This window comes from Trematomus bernacchii, unplaced genomic scaffold (assembly GCF_902827165.1).
Source record: "Trematomus bernacchii unplaced genomic scaffold, fTreBer1.1, whole genome shotgun sequence".
Classification (NCBI taxonomy): Eukaryota; Metazoa; Chordata; class Actinopteri; order Perciformes; family Nototheniidae; genus Trematomus; species Trematomus bernacchii.
In genome coordinates this window covers 454,478-478,566 of record NW_022987528.1, presented here as the reverse complement: position 1 = coordinate 478,566, position 24,089 = coordinate 454,478, and the positions used below count along the sequence as shown (strand labels likewise).

General features: G+C 40.2%; 1 protein-coding gene across 1 annotated transcript in view; it reads left to right on the top strand.

Annotated features, from left to right (window-relative positions):
• The window catches only part of ift172 (intraflagellar transport 172), a 63,652-nt gene extending 41,203 nt beyond the window's left edge, over window positions 1–22,449 (top strand). Inside the window, exons 30-48 of the mRNA XM_034121239.1 lie at window positions 1,258–1,400; window positions 2,052–2,145; window positions 2,237–2,301; window positions 2,979–3,159; window positions 4,444–4,553; window positions 6,675–6,804; window positions 8,908–9,006; window positions 9,190–9,299; window positions 9,472–9,535; window positions 10,459–10,545; window positions 10,760–10,876; window positions 11,933–12,043; window positions 16,188–16,307; window positions 18,992–19,087; window positions 19,859–19,918; window positions 20,182–20,280; window positions 20,743–20,896; window positions 21,257–21,348; window positions 22,249–22,449. Of these exons, the coding sequence (XP_033977130.1) occupies window positions 1,258–1,400; window positions 2,052–2,145; window positions 2,237–2,301; window positions 2,979–3,159; window positions 4,444–4,553; window positions 6,675–6,804; window positions 8,908–9,006; window positions 9,190–9,299; window positions 9,472–9,535; window positions 10,459–10,545; window positions 10,760–10,876; window positions 11,933–12,043; window positions 16,188–16,307; window positions 18,992–19,087; window positions 19,859–19,918; window positions 20,182–20,280; window positions 20,743–20,896; window positions 21,257–21,348; window positions 22,249–22,338 (2,022 nt within the window). The 3' untranslated portion in view covers window positions 22,339–22,449. The remainder of the gene's footprint in view (window positions 1–1,257; window positions 1,401–2,051; window positions 2,146–2,236; window positions 2,302–2,978; window positions 3,160–4,443; window positions 4,554–6,674; window positions 6,805–8,907; window positions 9,007–9,189; window positions 9,300–9,471; window positions 9,536–10,458; window positions 10,546–10,759; window positions 10,877–11,932; window positions 12,044–16,187; window positions 16,308–18,991; window positions 19,088–19,858; window positions 19,919–20,181; window positions 20,281–20,742; window positions 20,897–21,256; window positions 21,349–22,248) is intronic.
• The last annotated feature ends 1,640 nt before the right edge of the window (window positions 22,450–24,089 follow it).

The window sequence follows — 24,089 nt, the reverse complement described above, 5'->3', positions numbered from 1 at the left end:
TTATATACATCATATATATATATATATATGTGAGCCTGTGTTGATGTATGAACACTATGTTAGAACTGGTTTATAAATGGTTCTTAATGATTAATAAAGTGTTTACAACCTAATTCATAACCTAATTATAAACCCTTCATGAATCCTTTTATAAGGGTAGTCTTATTGTAAAGTGGTACCAATTATTCTTATGGCTGCACATGACTACAATGTGTTTATAAACCATTTAATAAGGGTTAATTTGATGCTCATAAATGCAAAAAAGGAGTACTTAAAGTGAAATGAAATGAAGCTTTATGGGCACAACTTTATTGCGTGTGTTTCCCAGTGGATTCTGTTTACTGCTTGGGGGCACAGTGGAACTTTATAGCTTCTATAAAATGAGTTTTGTCTCTGGGTGTATCTGTGGTGAGAGGGTTAGGGAGCCACACTGCGGCAGGACTCCTATAGTGATATACAGTATAGACATGTATTAGGATAAACCCCTTGAGATGCACCATCTTGTTTTCAAGGGGGTCCCGAAAAAAGCAAAGTCTTACAGACACACATGAACAAAATAACAGAAAGCACAGCATGACAAACCACCTACAGTACAGTTAAAGGGGACCTATCATGCAAAATGCACTTTGTGATGTCTTTTATACATAAGTATGTGTCCCCGGTGTCGGGGAACTCACGCAGCGTCAGAAAATAAAACCCTCTCTCTTTTCCTCCGTACCCAAATCTCTAAAAACGGGGCTACAACGGAGCTGATCCTTATTTTTTTTAAAGCTTTATACCCCAAATCAGCACTTTTGAAACAGGAAGTGAAATAGAGGGATATGAGGCATGGCTAGAATGGGTGATCTGTTTGGTATTTTGAGCAAAACACTTCATAGACATGTTTTTTATATATTTTTATATATCTGAGACCTATATGCTGTTGCCTAAAAATAACATGATAGGGGACCTTTAAGTAAAATTCATGAAGTAATACATAATAATAATAATATAAAAATAATAAATGTATTTTGTAAGCGCTTTTTCCGGTGCTCAAAGTCGCTTTGCAGAGATAGTAAAAAAGGACAACAAATAAATATAGTATTAATCACATTAAAATCGAGCATTAAAACAACAATCACACATTAAAAGCCAGTTTGAAGAGGTGAGTTTTTGTACGTTTTTTGAAGTTGGTGAGGTCAGACATACAATCATTACAATCATTACAATTTGATATATATATATATTTACAGATGTATTTGCTCATGTGTGTGTCAGGTGGCAAAGAGCCACGGGGGTCCTGCAGCCCAGAAGCAGGTGGCCTACCTGTGGGCCCGCAGCCTCGGGGGGGAGGCGGCCGTCAAACTGCTCAACAAGTTCAACCTGCTGGAGTACGCCATCGAGTTCGCTGCCAATAACTTGTGAGCTGCAACACGTTCACACGACATACACTTATCTTCATATACTCACATCCTGAATGTATGAATAGAATAAAACATATCTTTATTGTCATCATACGAAGTACAACGACATTTATTTGGCAACTCTCACTGCAGAAGAGTGAATGGAAGCCCATTACAGCCAATTTGATGTAAATATATATATATCTTAAAATAATGCCTTCATCTTTCAAAATAATAACTTTGTATTTCAAAATAATGGCTCAATATCTCAAAATGTTGACTTAACATGACACAATAGTGAGTAAGTATTGCAACATAAGGAGTGACTTACTAATGAACAACAAGGACTTTTGAGGAAGCTTCTCATTATTTTGCATTACTAAGTCAACATTTTGAGATTCGAGGTCATTTTAACACAAATTAGTCATTTTTTAAGTAACTTTTAATAGAAAATGTCTCATTATATTGACTTATAGGATCTTTTTTTGTAACAACAAATCCCTAAAAATATTTGTTAACTGCTGTGAAGAGATTAACAAAGTATATCAAGAACGCAATGCATCTGATATCTGAAGCAGAACATGTTCTTTCAGGACGTTCACCTGCTGGCTTTAATAAGCCCAAAATGCAAAATCTGACTAGATATCTTGCTCTTTATTTACTCCCCAGCTCATTTGACTTTGCCTTTGATTTGGCTCGTGCTTCATGTAAGGAAAAGATTCCTGAGATCCACCTCAAACACGCCATTTACCTGGAGGATGAGGTAAACCCGTCACGTCCTGCTGCACACAAACATGCTGTCAGTGAAGGGAGGAGTCCTGATTCTGACGTTCTGTAACCATTTCCTCTTCCAGGGCAAGTTTGCTGAGGCCGAGTTCGAGTTCATCAAAGCTGGAAAACCCAAAGAAGCCGTGTTCATGTGAGTGCATTAAGCTCAGTGTTACAGATCAGGAGATTTTAGAATTAGGAGTACGTTTATATGTATATGTTGTTGAAGATCAGTCGTGTATTGGAACCAAGTAAGTGTATTCAAATGCTAGTGAGTATCGTGATCTGTCGTGATATCTTAAAGGACTACATGCCAGTGGAAGAACAAGCTACTTAGCACTTTTATTATGACAGCCAATTAGTGACTTTAAGATGCAACATTGTTTGTGTAATTTGTGTGAAAGGTATGTTTTGCTGCGTAAGGCGAGTGGTGTGCAAAAGACACATTTCCATGTTATTTACATATAATTACTTGCACTATTTTAACAATTGTGTCTGTTTCATTGTGTTGCTCTGTTGGAGGAGCCTGTGACCTAAGATTTTCATTGTCATATCTACACTGTAGCTATGTACAAATGACAATAAAAGCCTTGAATCTTGAAACTATAATAAACAATAATGGGATCTGAATATAAATCTGAAATTTAAATATGGTATTAAAATACAAAATGTATGTACTTTCCTTAGTACTTTTAGTAGTACTTTTAGTTATTTTATGGTATTTTACACTCAATTTCACAGGGAAATATTGTCCCTTTTCATGTTCCATTCCTACACACAGCATTTTAACTTTAAAAACAAAAAATGTTGGCATGTGTTCTGCTGCAGGTATGTCCACAACAAGGACTGGGCGAGTGCTCAGCGGGTGGCGGAGGGACACGATCCAGACAGCGTGTCCGAGGTTCTGGTCGGACAAGCCAAGTTCTGCTTTGAGCAGAAAGATTTCCAGAAGGCCGAAGCTTTCCTGCTGCGAGCTCAGAGACCAGAACTCGCTGTCAAATATTACAAGGTAACGGCCAAAAAAAAAGCCCATTCTCTACTTTAAAGAGTCCTCTCCTGCTGATGTTCAGGTGTATATCAGTATGTAGTGTCTCTACTTTAAAGAGTCCTCTCCTGCTGATGTTCAGGTGTATATCAGTATTTAGTGTCTCTACTTTAAAGAGTCCTCTCCTGCTGATGTTCAGGTGTATATCAGTATGTAGTGTCTCTACTTTAAAGAGTCCCTCTCCTGCTGATGTTCAGGTGTATATCAGTATGTAGTGTCTCTACTTTAAAGAGTCCTCTCCTGCTGATGTTCAGGTGTATATCAGTATGTAGTGTCTCTACTTTAAAGAGTCCTCTCCTGCTGATGTTCAGGTGTATATCAGTATGTAGTGTCTCTACTTTAAAGAGTCCTCTCCTGCTGATGTTCAGGTGTATATCAGTATGTAGTGTCTCTACTTTAAAGAGTCCTCTCCTGCTGATGTTCAGGTGTATATCAGTATGTAGTGTCTCTACTTTAAAGAGTCCTCTCCTGCTGATGTTCAGGTGTATATCAGATGTAGTGTCTCTACTTTAAAGAGTCCTCTCTTGCTGATGTTCAGTGTGTATATCAGTATGTAGTGTCTCTACTTTAAAGAGTCCTCTCCTGCTGATGTTCGGTGTATATCAGTATGTAGTGTCTCTACTTTAAAGAGTCCTCTCCTGCTGATGTTCAGGTGTATATCAGTATGTAGTGTCTCTATTTAAAGAGTCCTCTCCTGCTGATGTTCAGGTGTATATCAGTATTTAGTGTCTCTACTTTAAAGAGTCCTCTCCTGCTGATGTTCCAGGTGTATATCAGTATGTAGTGTCTCTACTTTAAAGAGTCCTCTCCTTGCTGATGTTCAGGTGTATATCAGTATGTAGTGTCTCTACTTTAAAGAGTCCTCTCCTGCTGATGTTCAGGTGTATATCAGTATGTAGTGTCTCTACTTTAAAGAGTCCTCTCCTGCTGATGTTCAGGTGTATATCAGTATGTAGTGTCTCTACTTTAAAGAGTCCTCTCCTGCTGATGTTCAGGTGTATATCAGTATGTAGTGTCTCTACTGTGACATGTCTCCATGCTTTAATGTTCAAACAGATCTTTATTTTTCTCATACTGCCTGTGCTGCAGCACCTCTTTTCACCCTCTGTCTGAAACCAGAGCCCAGTCTGCTCTGATTGGTTAGCTGGCCGGCTCTGTTGTGATTTGTACCGTACCTTTGCAGTTGTAACTCCGTAAATGTCCCCACTGCAGGGCGGATATATGATTTCTGATTTGTGTGTTTTTCAGGATGCAGACATGTGGAGTGATGCCATGCGTATCTGTAAGGAATATATCCCCAACAAACTCTCCCTGCTGCAAGAGGAGTATGAGAGTGAGACCTCCAAGAAGGGAATCGGGTGAGATTAAGCCCAATAAATATATAAGAAACTACTGTTTTCGCCACATAAAACGGTTATATCTATTAGTTTAAACAGCAGATGCCAAATTCCTCGTTAACTTGACTCATTATTATGGATCAGAGTTTTGGAGTTTGTACTTAAAGAGTTTGTATTTGTTATGTTATTAAGAAAGCCCTTCAAAGCCAGAGGGAAACCACCAAACCCTCTCTGAACATTTCACAGGCTGTAGTATCATCTATTCACAAAGAGGCAGTTTGATGCTTTATTAAAACACAGCTCATGCATTATCCCAAATTGAAAGTACCAACAAGGAATAGCTCGTTAGCCGGCAGCGTGCAGCTCTTCTCCCTCTTGAATGACTTGTGGGAGAAAAACATCAAAAGTTACCAATGGAAACGGGCGAGGAAGTGAGGGTTACACTGAATTATTCCTGCCGAGTTTACAGCTCTGTGCAAGGATTCACATTTCTTACAGGCATCGGAAACCCATCATCGAGTTGTTTCAAGCCTTTTTATGAGATGTAATGAAAATGAGGCATTGAAGAAGGTCAGGGCAGGTTTCTGTGAGTCATGTGATGGTGATTTGAAGATGTGTGTGAAGTGATTCAGAAATAGAAAACAATGTGTTTTGTTCCACATTCATTTCAAACCAACTGGAGTGAAGATGAATGCGTTCAACCCTTTTAAAAGACTTGTGTTAAATTCAGAATGTTTTGATCATAGCTACAAATGAACCTGTTGGATACATTGAGACTTGACAATAACTGAAGTTACTTAAAAGAGTGATTAATCTGAGAGATATTAGATGTCGTGGCACGCTTTGTCACAGCCATTATTCTCAACTGTTTAACATTAAAATAATACTGCCACTTAAATTCAATTTTATTTAGATTTTTTAAATGTTTTTTTATCATCGACCTCTATTTTCCTTTGTTTTTCTTACCCTTATGCAAATAGTAGTCTTGGAATGACAAGATTGAAAATATTGAACATTTATTGCCACTTATACTGAAAATAAACACTATATTGCTATATTTCTTTTATATTTAAAAAAAATTCTGTTATTATAGTTTCTTCAAATAGTTTTCTATCTGTTTCTTTTTAAGGTCCCATGTCATGGCCATTTCTACTGATCATAATTCCATTGTTGAGGTCTACTAGAATAGATTTACATTGTTCAATTTTCCAAATTCACATTGGTTTCTCATACAGCATCTCTGTATCGTATGTGCATTCACTCTCTGTCCTAACGGCTTGTTGGAGCTCCTACCCCCCCCCCCCCCTCCCTGTGAGCCCACTGTGCTCTGATTGGTCAGCTCGCCCACTCTGTTCTGATGAGTCCACCACCGTTAAAGCGGAACATCAGTGATTATGTGTTGCAATGGCGTTTGTTAGCAACCAGGAAATGACACCAGTAATGACAAACAGATGAGAATGCTGCGTGGGGTCTGAGTGCCGTGTTGGCGGGACGTTGCACGGCTCGCTGCTGTGAGGAGCGGACAGTGTGAGCTGGGTTCATTTCCTGCTTGCTGCGTGGGGTCTGCGAGACAGCGAGACATCGGGAATGGACGCGGGAAGGGGGGGGGGGTTGCTGAGGGGGCTGCAGCACCCCCATCTGCGAGGCCCCCCAGCGCGTCACAGTTTCGCCGCTGAGAGACTGTGTGTGTGAGGAGCTCCACACAATGGGTCCATTTGGGTATGGTCACGTCACCATACTCAGGAAGAAAACAATGGAAAAAGAGAAATCTCCAAAAGGCGTTTTGGGGCAGAGGTCTTTTCTGTGTTAGAGTTTTACTCGCTACAGGGTGTGCTTTGAGGGTTTGTGACTCTGCAGACCGTTTACATGCAGAAAAACCTTCATAACACACAAGGGGACGGGTAATAACCGGAAAAGCATGACATGGGAGCTTTAATGTTTTGTTTTTATTTTAATGTATGAAAACACCAAGTAAAATTCCTGGTATGTGTTAACCTACCTGGCAATAAACCTGATTCTGATTCATCAACCAACTGAAACAAGACAAAGAGCAGCAACTGAGACGCCATCTTGATAAATAACCTTCAAAGGAACTGTATTTGTTAATGTGTTATTAAATGTGTGGGTTTTGGGTGTTTCCAGGGGTGTGGAGGGTCTGCTGGAGCAGGCGAAGGAGTGGGAGCAGTCTGGGGAACACGCCCGGGCCGTGGAGAGTTATCTGAAGGTGAAGGACGACTCCAACGCCGCCCTGATGGAGAAGTGCTGGATGAAGGTAAAAGATAGTATTCTTAATGACCAGGCGGAGGATTAATTACTTTATAATGTCATCCTCTAAGAGAGTAGATCTTACATGAGGTGTCTTAGTACCTTTTGAGTGATTGTCAGATGATTTAAACGACAAAAAAAAATGTGTGCAAATGAAACAGAGTACGACACATTTGAATAAAATAGTGCAGGTTATGTTGCTAGACCAGTCTACAAGTAGTGCCGATTAAGTTAACTATATACATGTCAACATCAGAAGGGATTACTAGTATATATTTTTTTATTCGTAGAGGGGGATCAGATTGTAGGTTGAAATGAAAATGTACTTTTGCAAAATGTCGCCACCTTTTGTATTGATGGTTCCTATGACAGCTTAAGTAGCTTTAAATAGTGATATGGGGAACATAATTACATTGGATTTACTGTTTATCAGACGACAAATGAGACAATAATTAGCGTACGGTTCAGTTAGCGGCTGTCACATTTAACATTTTGTATCATTTAGAAAAGCCAAGTCTTTCTCTCTTTCTTGTTCATGTATTTTTATTAGGGATGCTCCGATCGATCGAACGGTATTCACTCTCTGCCGATCGATCGGTGCTCTCTAAAAATGCAGATCGTGAGAGCCGATCACATGACGTAAAATACATGAGACTTGTCTCTGTGCGCGGCAAAACAAGCTCGCCAAGATGGCTTCACCAGTCTGGCAGTATTTTAAGTGTCCGAAAAAGACAATAAAATAGCGGTATGCAACGTGTGTGAAGCAGAAATCCTGCAGCTCCACCCGCTGTGACGGACCGGTGAGCGGAGCAACACACACTAAGAGTTAGACCTAACACACTTAGCTATTTTATCTACCTCTGGAACAAGCTAAACTAGTTATAAATATATTTATTCTTCACTGTCGGGTCACTCATTACTGGATCAGTGAGCTGCATGAGATACTGACAGGCTGTCAGGAGAGAGAGAGAGGGGGAGAGAGAGAGAGAGAGAGCTCCGCTCATTATCTCCCGTGTTATTCTCCAAAGTTAATGTAAACTTGAATAATGTACTTCATTTGAATGTAATAATTATGTTGGTTGTTGTTTGTGGAAGCGCCAGTGAATGAGCCCCATTAACTGAGTTGTAAACATCACTTTAAATGGAAGATCCCCATAGGCCCCGCCCACTCGATCGGATCGGTATCGGCCGATACTGATTCCGGCGGTCGGCCCCAAAATTGGCGATCGGAGCATCCCTAATTATTATGACATGGGTGTTGTTGTATGTACAATTAAATGTATCTTTTATTAGAGTTTTTTTCAATAGTGAACAAAAATATAACATAAGTACACAGTGTGGGTGATAAAACCTTTTGAATGTGTCCACAACAGAAACACAAATACATTATAATCCACTAATTAGCGTTCACATTCAGCATGCTGGAGGATGGATGATATAAACCATGATACTGTGGGAAGAGTAGGGGTCACGGGGTCACCCACATCAATAGCTTTGCTTCCGGCCCTTCACAGCTGATACTGGGATTTATTGATTAAAGAGCAGTGCAGATCCAATCACTGGGACTGTGAATGGTTTGGTCTGACGGTGTCGCTGCACACAGAGGTCACGGGGTCGCAGAGATCAATATTTCTCGTCTCTTTTGGGGGTTTAATTAACTAACGTGAGGAATAGTGAAATAGAGTAATAGTGAAAGCTCATTTGAGGATTGAGCGTTGTTCTGCTGGAGGTCAGAGGTCAACAGGATCAATATGCGGCTTCCAGTGGAAAGTCTCGATATCCACGTTTTGATTTCGCTCTCCAGAGCTCACAACACATCCAAAAAAGAAACTACAGTGTGTGTGTGTGTGTGTGGTGTGTGTGTGTGTGTGTGTGTGTGTGTGTGTGTGTGTGTGTGTGTGTGTGTGTGTGTGTGTGTGTGTGTGTGTGTGTGTGTGTGTGTGTGTGTGTGTGTGTGTGTGTGTGTGTGTGTGTGTGTGTGTGTGTGTGTGTGTGTGTGTTGTGTGTGTGTGTGTGTGGTGTGTGTGTGTGTGTGTGTGTGTGTGTGTGTGTGTGTGTGTGTGTGTGTGTGTGTGTGTGTGTGTGTGTGTGTGTGTGTGTGTTTTTTCAGGCAGCAGAGCTGTCCATCAAGTTCCTGAGTGCAGATCGAGCGGAGGAGGTCGTCCAGTTGGTCGGACCTCGACTCACAAAGCTGATGAAGTACAACGCTGTGGGTGAACACACACACACACACACCCCATTTTGACCTTGTTTCAACCTGTTAAGTGAAGCGAACCAACAGAATATTGAATAATTTGCTTTAAACAAGCTTGTATGAGTCAGATTTAATTATATTTTTAATTAGCCTGTTTTTTTCTCCTTCTTTTGTGTGTTTTGTGTTTTAATGTCTAAGGCTGCTGAGCTCTACCTGAACATGAACCTGATCAAAGAGGCCATCGATGTGTTTATTGAGGGAGAGGAGTGGAACAAAGCCAAGAGGGTCGCCAAGGAGCTGGAGCCCAGGTCTGACACACACACACACACACACACACACACACACCCACACACACACACACACACACACACACACACACACACACTGCACATCAACGAAGTTCATTTACTCTTGTAGTTTTCACATTTGCTGCTCCTTTAATGTCTTTGCCTTGCATGTCATTACTCTGATCTTTGGCAGGTACGAGGATTATGTGGACCAGAAATATAAAGAGCACCTGAAGAACCAAGGCAAAGCTGACTCTGTACGTACAACTACACACTCTATTACACACTCTGTTACACACTCTGTTACACACTCGATATAACATCTTATTGAGGAAAAATGGCATTATTATCAATCTAATCTGGGCATTATTAGGACCAAATTCACCATCATCACAATATGAGGTATCATTAACTCAATTCAAGTTTTTTTATGTATAAAATAAACAGAAAACAACAATTAGTCATCCAGTTAAACCCTTTGTTCAAGTTTAAGGCCACAATACAAGATTTCTGCAGTGTACTTTTTACTGAGATTTACAAGATTTCTGGTTATTTAAGTCCTCACAAAGAAAATAACTCTAATCCACTGGTATTTGGATGAGCAAATAAGTTCCCATTTTACTTTTAACAAATCAATCTAGAAAACATTACTTGTTGTGGTACCACTTTACAATAAGACTACCCTTATAAAGCATTCATAAAGGGTTCATAATTAGGTTATGAATTAGGTTGTAAAGACTTTATTAATCATTAAGAGCCATTTATAAACCAGTTCTAACATAGTGTTCAAACATCAACACAGGCTCACTATTTGGCAAGATGACTAAGCCTTATATTGGCTACTTAGCGAGAATCAACTCAGTGAGCAACAGATACCAAGGATGCTGGCTGATGAAGGAGACGAAGTAAGCTAGGTAGCCAATATAAGGCTTAGCAGTACAGATACATGTGGGCTCACTATTTGGCAAGCAACCGGTCACAGTCGCCCTGTTTATCTCATGTCTTATAAAAGCTTATTAATGATTTATAAAGTGTTCACAACCTAATTAATAAATGAATTACAAACTATTCGTCAACCCTTTATTAGGGTAGTCTTATTGTAAAGTGGTACCCTTGTTTCATGTTGTTTGTGTAACTAGAAGGTAGTTTTGTAAAGCCTGTGTGTGTGTGTGTTTTCTAGCTGGTGGGAGTGGATGTGATGGCAGCGCTGGACATGTATGCAGAGAGAGGCCAGTGGGAGAAATGTCTGGAAACAGCATCCAAACAGGTACTGAGAACACAAGACAACTTTACTCACCTGGTTATTTGAGTTAAGATGTTGATAACAGACAAAGAATATAGTTACATTACAAAGTATTATTTATCGTGATCGAACCATCCATTAGTAAATATGTAAAACTGCATGGATGTCAAGATTCCCTTTGAATAAAGTAATTAAATATCCTGTAGTGAGTGCTCCTCATCATCCTCCCTGTTGTCAGAACTTTAAGATCCTGCAGAAGTACGTGGCTCTGTACGCGACACACCTCATCAAAGACGAAGATGCTCCGAAGGCTCTGCAGCTCTACGTCCAGCACGGAGCTCCTCCTAACCCTCAGGTAACTCATTATTCACAAGAAACTGCTTCAAATCAGTTCTTTATTTCAACTTAGTTTCAGATGAGTATAGAGAGGACCCGAAAGACTGGCTTTTGTTGGTGTAGTTACCATTAAAGTGCTTTTTTCAATTCAAGATTCAAGGCTTTTCTTGTCATGTGATCATAGCTACACTGTAGTTATGACAATGAACATCTTAGGGCACACGCTCCTCCAACAGAGCAACACAATAACGGACCGTCCACACAGCAGCGTTAAAAAAATCTTGGAGGTGGGCGTATCTGAAGCTTGGGGATTTTTTGCGAGCAACGCGACCAACAACCAATCACATGAATCTCCCGCCCCCGACATACGAAGCAAAAAAGTTTAAAGTAAACTGGATATAAACTCCCCAAACAGGCGAAAACCTACCACTGTCTCTGCCACCTCCCTCCATGCCTGGCTCCTCCGGTTTGTATCCCGGTAGGTAAATAGGGACTGGTCATAAAGCACCGGGTGATTCCCTACCGCTAATTTCTCCTCCATTTTTTGGAATATGAGGAAATGACCTGCGGTATGTCTCTCCCAGCATACACGCCGTTTGATTGGCTAGAGCTTGAACGGTCAGATTTGCGTACACGGGATTTGATTGGCTGACGCTTCCACCTTAGCCTCAAAAGTTGAACATTGCTCAACTTTGAATCCTGAAAATCCTGAAAATCTCCGCTCTGCTTCCCACAATGCAGTTCGGCGAAAAGTGAGGCAAAGTGACGTCACCCCATTCAAAGTGAATGGGCAGAAGCGTTCCAAGATTTTGTAACGCTGCTGTGTGGACGCTCCGTAACACAGATAATAGTGCAAGTAAATCAAGTAAAATAGAATAGAAATAGTGCAGAATAGTCTGTATACAAGTAATTGGAATATTGATATATGTAAGTTGCAAACAGATATGGATGTTCTTTCAAACATTGTTCCCCTATAAAATGTGTTAAAAGCCAGATTCGAGCAACAAAAACATCCGCCATGTTTAGTTTTCTGTATATGTATTTAATGAAACAAGCATCTATCTTTTACTCCCAGAACTTCAACATCTACAAGCGGCTGTTCCTGGATCTGATCAACCTCCCCGACACCGACGGACCCGAGTCTTACCGGATGTGGGCCGACCTCCGCAACTTCCTGCTGCAGCTGGTAAACCACAGCAGGGTCCATTTTACAGCTGACAAAAACACCTTAAGTAGAGTTTAAAGGGGACCTATTGTGCAACATCCACTTCTTCATGTCTCTTCTACATCAACATGTGTCCCCTCTTCTTCATGTCTTTTCTACATCAACATGTGTCCCCTCTTCTTCATGTCTCTTCTACATCAACATGTGTCCCCTCTTCTTCATGTCTCTTCTACATCAACATGTGTCCCCTCTTCTTCATGTCTCTTCTACATCAACATGTGTCCCTCTTCTTCATGTCTCTTCTACATCAACATGTGTCCCCTCTTCTCATGTCTCTTCTACATCAACATGTGTCCCCTCTTCTTCATGTCTCTTCTACATCAACATGTGTCCCCTCTTCTTCATGTCTCTTCTACATCAACATGTGTCCCCTCTTCTTCATGTCTCTTCTACAATCAACATGTGTCCCCTCTTCTTCATGTCTCTTCTACATCACATGTGTCCCCTCTTCTTCATGTCTCTTCTAATCAAGTCTCATTCACATCAACATGTGTCCCCTCTTTTTCATGTCTCTTCTACATCAACATGTGTCCCCTCTTCTTCATGTCTCTTCTACATCAACATGTGTCCTCTCTTCTTCATGTCTCTTCTTCAAATCAACATGTGTCCCCTCTTCTTCATGTCTCTTCTACATCAACATGGTCCCCTCTTTTTCATGTCTCTTCTACATCAACATGTGTCCCCTCTTCTTCATGTCTCTTCTACATCACCATGTGTCCCCTCTTCTTCATGTCTCTTCTACATCACCATGTGTCCCCTCTTCTTCATGTCTCTTCTACAATCAACATGTGTCCCCTCTTCTTCAGTCTCTTCTCTACATCAACATGTGTCCCCTCTTCTTCATGTCTCTTCTACATCAACATGTGTCCCCTCTTCTTCAGGTCTCTTCTACATCAACATGTGTCCCCTCTTCTTCATGTCTCTTCTACATCAAACATGTGTCCCCTCTTCTTCATGTATTTTCTACATCAACATGTGTCCCCTCTTCTTCATGTCTCTTCTACATCAACATGTGTCCCCTCTTCTTCATGTCTCTTCTACATCAACATGTGTCCCCTCTTCTTCATGTCTCTTCTACATCAACATGTGTCCCCTCTTCTTCATGTCTCTTCTACATCAACATGTGTCCCCTCTTCTTCATGTCTCTTCTTCATCAACATGTGTCCCCTCTTCCTCATGTCTCTTCTACATCAACATGTGTCCCCTCTTCCTCATGTCTCTTCTACATCAACATGTGTCCCCTCTTCCTCATGTCTCTTCTACATCAAACATGTGTCCCCCTCTTCCTCATGTCTCTTCTACATCAACATGTGTCCCCTCTTCTCCATGTCTCTTCTTCATCACATGTGTCCCCTCTTCCTCATGTCTCTTCTACATCAACATGTGTCCCCTCTTCCTCATGTCTCTTCTACATCAACATGTGTCCCCTCTTCCTCATGTCTCTTCTACATCAACATGTGTCCCCTCTTCCTCATGTCTCTTCTACATCAACATGTGTCCCCTCTTCTCCATGTCTCTTCTTCATCAACATGTGTCCCCTATTCTCCCTCTTACATGTCCTCATGTCTCTTCTACAATCAACAGTGTCCCCTCATTCCTCATGTCTCTTCTACATCAACATGTGTCCCCTCTTCCTCATGTCTCTTCTACATCAACATGTGTCCCCTCTTTTCATGTCTCTTCTACATCAACATGTGTCCCCTCTTCCTCATGTCTCTTCTACATCAACATGTGTCCCCTCTTCTCTCATGTCTCTTCTACATCAACATGTGTCCCTCTTCTTCATTCTCTTCTACATCAACAGGTGTCCCCTCTTCCTCATGTCTCTTCTACATCAACATGTGTCCCCTCTTCCTCAGGTCTCTTCTACATCAACATGTGTCCCCTCTTCTTCATGTCTCTTCTACATCACATTGTCCCCTCTTTTTCATGTCTCTTCTACATCAAACATGTGTCCCCTCTTCTTCATGTCTCTTCTACATCACATGTGTCCCCTCTTCTTTCATGTCTCTTCTACATCAACATGTGTCCCCCTCTTCTTCATGTCTCTTCTACATCACCATGTTGTCCCCTCTTCTTCATGTCTCTTCTACATCACCATGTGTCCCCTCTTCTTCATGTCTCTTCTACATCAACATGTGTCCCCTCTTCCTTCATGTCTCTTCTACATCAACATGTGTCCCCTCTTCTTCATGTCTCTTCTACATCAAACATGTGTCCCCGTCTTCTTCATGTCTCTTCTACATCAACATGTGTCCCCTCTTCTTCATGTCTCTTCTACATCAACATGTGTCCTCTTCTTCATGTATTTCTACATCAACATGTGTCCCCTCTTCTGCATGTCTCTTCTACATCAACATGTGTCCCCTCTTCTTCATGTCTCTTCTACATCAACATGTGTCCCCCTCTTCTTCATGTCTCTTCTACATCACATGTGTCCCCTCTTCTTCATGTCTCTTCTAACATCAACATGTGTCCCCTCTTCTTCATGTCTCTTCTTCATCAACATGTGTCCCCTCTTCCTCATGTCTCTTCTACATCAACATGTGTCCCCTCTTCCTCATGTCTCTTCTACATCAACATGTGTCCCCTCTTCCTCATGTCTCTTCTACATCAACATGTGTCCCCTCTTCCTCATGTCTCTTCTACATCAACATGTGTCCCCTCTTCTCCATGTCTCTTCTTCATCAACATGTGTCCCCTCTTCCTCATGTCTCTTCTACATCAACATGTGTCCCCTCTTCCTCATGTCTCTTCTACATCAACATGTGTCCCCTCTTCCTCATGTCTCTTCTACATCAACATGTGTCCCCTCTTCCTCATGTCTCTTCTACATCAACATGTGTCCCCTCTTCTCCATGTCTCTTCTTCATCAACATGTGTCCCCTCTTCCTCATGTCTCTTCTACATCAACATGTGTCCCCTCTTCCTCATGTCTCTTCTACATCAACATGTGTCCCCTCTTCCTCATGTCTCTTCTACATCAACATGTTGTCCCCTCTTCTTCATGTCTCTTCTACTCAACATGTGTCCCTCTTCCTCATGTCTCTTCTACAATCAACATGTGTCCCCTCTTCCTCATGTCTCTTCTACATCAACATGTGTCCCCTCTTCTTCATGTCTCTTCTACATCAACATGTGTCCCCTCTTCCTCATGTCTCTTCTACATCAACATGTGTCCCCTCTTCCTCATGTCTCTCTTCACATCAACATGTGTCCCATCTTCTTCATGTCTCTTCTACATCAACATGTGTCCCCCTCTTCTTCATGTCTCTTCTACATCAACATGTGTCCCCTCTTCTTCATGTCTCTTCTTACATCAAACATGTGTCCCCTCTTCTTCATGTCCTTCTCTTTCATCAACATGTGTCCCCTCTTCTTCATGTCTCTTCTACCATCAACATGTGTCCCCATCTTCTGCATGTCTTCTTCTTCATCAACATGTGTCCCCTCTTCTTCCATGTCTCTTCTACATCAACATGTGTCCCCTCTTCTTCATGTCTCTTCTTCATCAACATGTGTCCCCTCTTCTTCATGTCTCTTCTACATCAACATGTGTCCCCTCTTCTTCATGTCTCTTCTACATCAACATGTGTCCCCTCTTCTTCATGTCTCTTCTACATCAACATGTGTCCCCTCTGTGGAAAGAGACTCTGAAAGTTTCAGGAACAAAGATTATCTCTCTTTTTGTCCTGATCCATTTCTATAAAAACCTGTCTGAAAATGAGCTGATCAGATTTTGGCCACTTGATGATGTCATAACGATGTGTTGGCTTGTGTAACCATTAGCCAATCAGCAACCAAGGTAACCCCCCCCCCCTTATCACCTGAATCTCCTCCTAGAGCACCATTGAGTTCTTTGTAACCAAATATCTCTCAGAGGGGCGTGGGGAGGGGCTCCTTATTTTCATCTAAAGTAACAGACAGAGAATCAGCACTTTGGAAACAGGGCTGAAACAGAGGGGATTATGGGTAATGCTGCAATGATCTGTTTGGTGTTTCAGCCAATCAGAGACATGTTCTGTATATATCTGAGACCTATAATATATTGATGAAGAAGAGGATAATAGGGGACCTTTAAGTGTATGCTTTTGTGTGTTTTCAGTGTGAGAACATGTCCAGGTCTGCTGAAGCTAACTCTCCGGCTCATGAGGACTTTGAGCAGATGCTTCTGATCGCTCACTACTACGCCACAAGATCTGCAACCAGAGGAGTCACTCAGCTGGTACAATGAACTCTCTATGATCACTATTTGTACCTGCATCTAACCTGACTAAATACTAGATTTCTGTCATGGATCCGAAACCTTAGACACTGAAGACATAACAAGCTATAACAACATAGAGACACAGACACACTGCTGATTGAAGGAAATATTATATTGTTGTACAACAGTATAAGAGCCAGAATGCTTGCACCAAGTCCGCCAAGAGTATATGAGTCTGTCTGAAGAAAAACAGAATATTACAGGTTTTATACACTTCTTTTTAGTTTACACAGCACTATACCTTTGGATCTTTCACAATCACATGTTACAAGACCCTATGCTCAATAAGCAGAGCTGGCAAAAGTCCACACATCCTTTACTCAAGTAGAAGTACAGATACTCGTGTTTAAAAATACTCTGGTGAAAGTAGAAGTACTGACTAAACTTCTTTACTCAAGTAAAAGTAAAGAGGGCTTTGAAATGTACTTCAGTAAAAAGTACCCATAACTAGCATCTGTTTTAAAGAGTACCTGACCTCCCTTTATATTAATAGAACAATAATGTCATTGTTAGCTAATGAATGTTTCCATGCTGAACAACGGCAACATGACAACGTTTTCATTGGTCCCTCTTCTTTAGAGAAGACCAGGGGCCTCATTTATAACGCCTTGCGTAGGATTGACGTAGGAAGGTTGCTTACGTAGTACAAAGCACAAAAATAGGTACATAAATTGTTCGCCATTTTCCGATTCACAAAACATTGCGTACCGGCGAGGGAAGTGCGTACGGCACTCCCTACGCCTGTTTCCCTTGATAAATCACAATCGACTCGTAACGCCCATATTTGCCTATACATAGTCAAAGAAACGCCCATTCATTCATTCATTTTGACTGACTGCATGAAGAAGATTGCAGGAAATGACGATAGAACAGCTAAAAAAGACATCTCACACCGCGTCAGATTTTGGTTATTGTGGGGAGGTCGAGATAAATCATATTGTTTGGTGGATGCAGTTTGAACCAGAGTAGCAGCATGGAGGTCGGATCGTCACCAAAATAAATAAATAAGTGGTCCGAAAAAAGTTAATGACAAAACAAATACACATAACCTTCCTCAGGCAGTGTGTTTGTCCCGGGGACAGGAGACACCCCCTTGATGAGAAACTGTAAGAAATGATCGGGAATCCCTCCGGAGTGTAGTCATGACGACTGGATCTGAATTATTTTTGTTTTATTTGGTGGTTTGTGTTCCAGCTGTCGATCAGCAACTATATATCCATAATCCACCTGTTAAAGGAAATACAATGTGTTGTGTTATATTAGCTGTACAATTTACCACGGTGTTCTTAGTTTCCATACCTCCTGTGTTTTACGAGCGACTTATCAAGTCTTGGCAAACGGCATAAAACACGATTAAACGTGATAGTATATAAAACCATGCTCGTATCTACAACCTATAGAAAAGCAAAACGGCGTCAGTTTAGACGTAATTCTGTCCTCCTGCTTACCGCATCATTTATGAGAAAACATTTCATAACATTAACACAACATATTCGAGGTGGTTTTCAATAACATATCCGTATTTATTTATTTCTCCAAGTTATGTTTTTGTGTGCACTGAGGAGTCTCAAACAGGCGTTTGTTTAATCATTTAAAGATTGGCTTTAATCAATGTTTGAAAATGAATTCTTCATATTTGATAAATGAGAGGTAACATTTTATTTATGGTATTATTTCCACATATTTCTCTCCATTCTTCCTTCTGCCAACGGTGTCGCAGTTTCTCGTCTCTCCCGTGTGTGTGCTTAGTGCGTACGCATGGGTCAGAGTTTGCGTGGAGGACCGCACATTTTCCCGTCAAGTTAGTATTTTATAAGAATCGCAAAACATTGCGTAGAAACTGGCGTACGCCATTTTTTGAGCGTATATCCCTTTATAAATGAGGCCCCAGGAAATGATGGATACACGGATCGTGTTCAAATCAATAGGCACGCAATGACTCTAAATAATAATGATCACGCCACCAAACACACATTCAACTAAAGGAACCAGCCTGTTGGAAATGTAAGAAGTAGGAAAGTCCAGGTATTAGTGTGCAACATGTAAGAAGAGAAAGAAAGTACAGGTATTTGTGTTCAAACATGTAAGAGAGTAGAAGTACAGGTATTTGTGTTCAAAATGTAAGAAAGTAGAAAGTACAGGTATTTGTGTTCAAAATGTAAGAAGTAGAAGTACAGGTATTTGTGTTCAAAATGTAAGAAGTAGAAAGTACAGGTATTTGTGTTCAAATGTAAGAAGTAGAAAAGTAACAGGTATTGTGTTCAAATGTAAGAAGTAGAAAGTACAGGTATTTGGGTTCAAAATGTAAGAAGTAGAAAGTACAGGTATTTGGGTTCAAAATGTAAGAAGTAGAAAGTACAGGTATTTGGGTTCAAAATGTAAGAAGTCAAAGTTAAAAGTAGTGGAGTAAAGCACTGATAACAGAAAAATGTACTTAAGTCCAGTAACGAAGTATTTGTAGTCCACTACTTCCCACCTCTGTAATTAACACATTCATGGTACAAAGGTCTCTTTAGATAAACTGAAGGATGAAACTCACGAGCATGACTTACAACACGTGATCATATAGATTATTTGAACGTTTCAGTTTCTTTAGCAACATTTGGAGCTAAATGAAGTCTTGTTCCTCTGCTGTGTTTCAGGTGAGTCTCCCAGCCAGGCTGTCCGTTTCTCTGCTGCGTCACACCGAGCTCGTTCCTGCTGACAAAGCTTTCTACGAGGCGGGGCTGGCCTGCAGGGTGGGTTTCTGATCAGAGGGGGAGACACAGGAGTTATTCCACTTTAAATGGAGTCTCTGTACTTTATAGTTTTTTTATATTTAGTTTTAGTGTCTAAAATTGGTAAATCCATTTTGTTCTATTCCTGTATATGGACAACATGGTACAAATTCCAAGATATTCTAAAAAGTCATTGAATTTAGAGATTTTGAGTAAGAAGTCAGAATTTTGAGTAAGAAGTCAGAATTTATGAATTTTGAGGAAAAAGTCAGAATTTTGAGATTTAGAGAAAAAAATCTGGATTTTGAGATTTAGAGAAAAAAATCTGGATTTTGAGAAAAAGTCTGGATTTTGAGAGAAAGTCTGAATTTTTAGAGAAAAAGTCTGAATTTAGAGATTTAGAGAAAAAAAATCTGAATTTTGAGAGAAAGTCTGAATTTTGAGATTTTTAGTAAAAAAGTCTGAATTTTGAGAGAAAAAAGTCTGAATTTTGAGATTTAGAGAAAAAAAGTCTGAATTTTGAGAAAAATGTCTGAATTTTGAGATTTAGAGAAAAAGTCAGAATTTTTAGAGAAAAAGTCAGAATTTTGAGATTTAGAGAAAAAGTCAGAATTTTTAGAGAAAAAGTCAGAATTTTGAGATTTAGAGAAAAAAAGTCAGAATTTTGAGAAAAAGTCAACATTTTGAGAAAATGTCAGAATTTTGAGAAAAAGTCAGAATGTTGTGATTTATACACGAGATATGAACCTGTGTACCGGACTAACTAGATTCGTTATATATTTAACCCTGCAGGCTGTTGGCTGGGAGAACATGGCCTTCATCTTCCTCAATCACTTCCTGGATCTGTGTGATGTGAGTGAACTCTCACTAACTAACTCAACTGGACGATAACAAAGTTGAAATACATCGACCATGATTTCTAGATTTGAAATGTACCTGTGACTTTTACGGTGTCGTCAGCATAAAAATAAACAAGACAATTAGAGCATGTTTGAGGTATTTAGTTATTTTAAAAGAAAGGCATGAAACAGAAACCCCTCCCAACACTTTTAGACGTTTAAACTATGAATCAGGTTTTTTGTTCCTGGTTTTATTTGGTTGTTTTCTGTCTCCAGGCGTTCGACGAGGGGACGCTGGACGCTCTGGACCACACCGACTTCCTGGACACCGACATCCCCTTCGAGGTTTCAGTTCCCACCAAACTCTGCGTCACCGTAAGACATCTTATCATCACATTCAAATTAAAAAGGAATAATATATAGAACAGCGTCAAAAAAATAGAGGCATGTGAGCCAGTTGCTAATATTTAACAACTTGACATTGAGATTTTGAGAAAAAGTCATGATTTTGAGATTTTGAGAAAAAGTCATAATTTTGAGATTTTGAGAAAAAGTAATAATTTTGAGATTTTGAGAACAAGTCATAATTTTGAGAGTCTGCATTTTGAGAAATTCTGAATTTTAAGAAAAGTTAGTACTTTTTTGAAGGACACAGTTCAGGAACTAGTTGTACCAAATGCTCTGTATGTGATGACTACTTCCATTCTTGAGAGGATCATAAATACATGGATCCTGAGATTGAAGACCAAGCCGGTGACCAGGGAGATTTTGCTAACACAAGACTACATTGAAACGCTGACGTGACTTTTTGTAAATGTGTGTGTGTGTGTGTTGCAGGAGGCCCAGAGGGAGGAGATCCGTGATTGGGTGCTGATGGTTTCCATGGACAACCGTTTGGAGCAGGTTCTCCCACGTGACGAGAGGAACTCGTACGAAGCGTCGCTGGTGGCCGCTAACACCGGCCTCCGATCTCTGCCCTGTGTCCTCACCGGTAACACACACACACACACACACACACACACACACACACACACACACACACACACACACACACACACACACATCACACACACACACACACACACACACACACACACACACACCACACACACACACCCACACACACACACACACACACACACACAATCACACACACACACACACACACACACACACACACACACACACAGCACACACACACACACACACACACACACACACACACACACACACAACACACACACACACACACACACACACTACACACACACACACCACACACACACACACACACACACACTACACACGCACACACGCACACACACCCTGACTCTGGTGTTCCTGCCCCCAGGTTACCCGGTGCTGAGGGATAAGATCGAGTTCTCCTCTGTGGGGAAGGCGGCCAACAAGACAGACTGGAACAACTTCCTGGTGACCACAAAGGTGAGACACACACAAAGAATATCCAGTGTTGAAATGCAATTAAGTACATTATTGTATATACTTTATCCTTTATATACTTACTTATACTACCAGACTCAGGGACAGTTTCATCCCACAGGCCGTAAGACCGTTAAACACCTGAACTTTAGAAAGAACATTCATCTGTTTGCAACTTACACATTATGTATCTAATATATCATATTCCACTCACTTGTATATAGACTCTCCTTGCACTACTTCTACTCTATTTTATTTGTATTCACTTGCACTATTTTATCTGTTTCATTGTGTTGCTCTGTTGGAGGAGCCTGTGACCTAGGATTTTCATTGTCATATCTACACTGTAGCTATGATCACATGACAATAAAAGCCTTGAACCTTGAACCTTGAACTTCAGTAGTTATAGTACAACAGTCAGGGACATTTTCTTACTCTAAAGTACAGTTAAAGTACATTTTCTTGATCATACTTTCTTATTTTTACACAAATAACATCTCAATGCAGGATTTGTACTTCTCGTAGAGTATTTTCACAGTGTGGTACGAGTACTTTTACTGCAGTGAAGACTCTGAGTCTCACTTAAAACAGCCGAACTCATTTCACTGAGTTTCATCATCTCTCTCAACATCAGTGATTTTATGTGAATCAGCAGAGTCGACGGATTGCAGCATCCTTATCTGCACTCCACTCTCACACACACACACACACACACACACACACACACACACACACCACACACACACACACACACACACACACACACACACACACACACACACACACACACACACACACACACACACACACACACCTTTATAATTTCGTCATGCAGCAGTGAAGGTGTGTGTTGGATCTGATTTGTGATAGGTCGATTTTTTTTGTGTTTGTCTTCCTCCGCAGACCACTCACAGTTCAGAGTGTCAGGACGTCCTCAAGTTCATCAGCCAGTGGTGTGGAGGTCTGCCGGCATCTGGGTTCTCCTTCCAGTGACACACACATACACACACACATATTCCTATTTATTGTTTTGTTACACTCTTCCATTTCTGCTGAAATACTTCTTCCATCTTCTTCCACCAACTATATATATTTATTTATTTGACATTTCATTTATATTGTGTGCATATGTAGTGGTAAAACAGCGTTATTAGAACCTCCTCTGCACTTCCATGTGTGTAATCCTGTGGGAAATTCCTTTATTTGTCTGACATTTCTGTCACACTTGAAGCAATTGACTAAAAAAAAACAAGAAACTAGCCATTTTACCAATAGGAGGAATATGTGTGAAACTTAACTATATAGATTCCTACACAGGACAATAAAGCAAATGTGTTGAACAATTAGCCAGGACCTATATCCCTTAACACTTCCTTATATCCATTATTTCTCTCACAGCCCATTGGATGCGACCAAAGACATATATCCTTAAAGAAAAGACACCATTTTAACACATGTGTTAAGGGACTATTTTCTGCGGCGGATGAATCCACATTTGGGGCTTTAGTGAGTATTTGCTGCGGCAGGAAGGTGATTGTGGGATGTAATGAAGGAACAGTAACAGTGATGTGTTTTGGGACATTAATGGAGCGCTATTTTTTATTTGTGTCATCATTTTTAGGACAACAGGACACTCGAACCTCGTGCACTTACAGTACATGTTTATCCTCCCTTACATTCCTCCACTTCCCTTCATCATTTCCTAATTTCTTTCCTCCCCTCTTCCTCTCATCAGAAGGACTTTCTCTCAGGATGGTGTCGCTGAATTAAAGCCAAAGTGAGATTTGAACAGATATTAAGAAACTATAATATGTTAAACTGGTACTTCACTGACAGAGAGAGGGACTATTTAACGTCTGGTAAATGAGCGTTTTGTTCTCTGTGTCTCTGACTTCAATGTGTGTTTCATATGGAATGTATTTTGTTTAATAAAGTTAAAATAAAAGATTGTATTTGTAATCCCTTTTCAATGGCTCACCTTTATTCATTTGTATATGTTGTACACGTGGTAACCACTGTTTATATGTAAGGAAACTATACTATGATTATGTAAGAAAAATAGATAAATCAGTATTTCAAATTACAAATTGTCTCCTGAAATAATTGAATCTGTGCTCTCATTTAAAACTCATTTAATTTCCTTAATCTAGTTTTGCATACCTAAGTAAAAACTGCATTAAAAGGACGTACACAATAATCACACATCACTTTTTGCTTTTTGCTTTTTTATTAACAAACAACAACATTACAGAGTATTTACAACAACACTTATTTTATTACTTTTTTGAGTCCGAAGACAGAAAAAAAAAAAAAACGTTTTGAAAAAAGTTGAAACGACTCACTGGTTTTTGGGGAATACCATAAATGCTTAAAAATGTATCATAGAAACACGAGAAGGTCCGTTTCATAGACGTGTCAATGAGTCTGTACAATAAAAGATTCAAGCTTAGATCCCATTTGTAATATTAGACTAAAAAAACAAATTTAAAAATCAAACGTATAACATTTTCAAACCCACTCACTGTGGTTGTACTGCACTGTTTCTACTGTACATACATTACACTCTCTCTATATATATTATGTTTATACTATAATACCGCCTTCTTTCCCAGCAGGAGACTCTAAGCTTGTGTTTGGGAAGGGAGATGTGTATCTGCTGCTTTCTGCAAGTCTCACCTCCACTGCTATACTCAGAATACAAACATACATATATTATATAAGAGAGATATAAGGAGAGAGGCAGA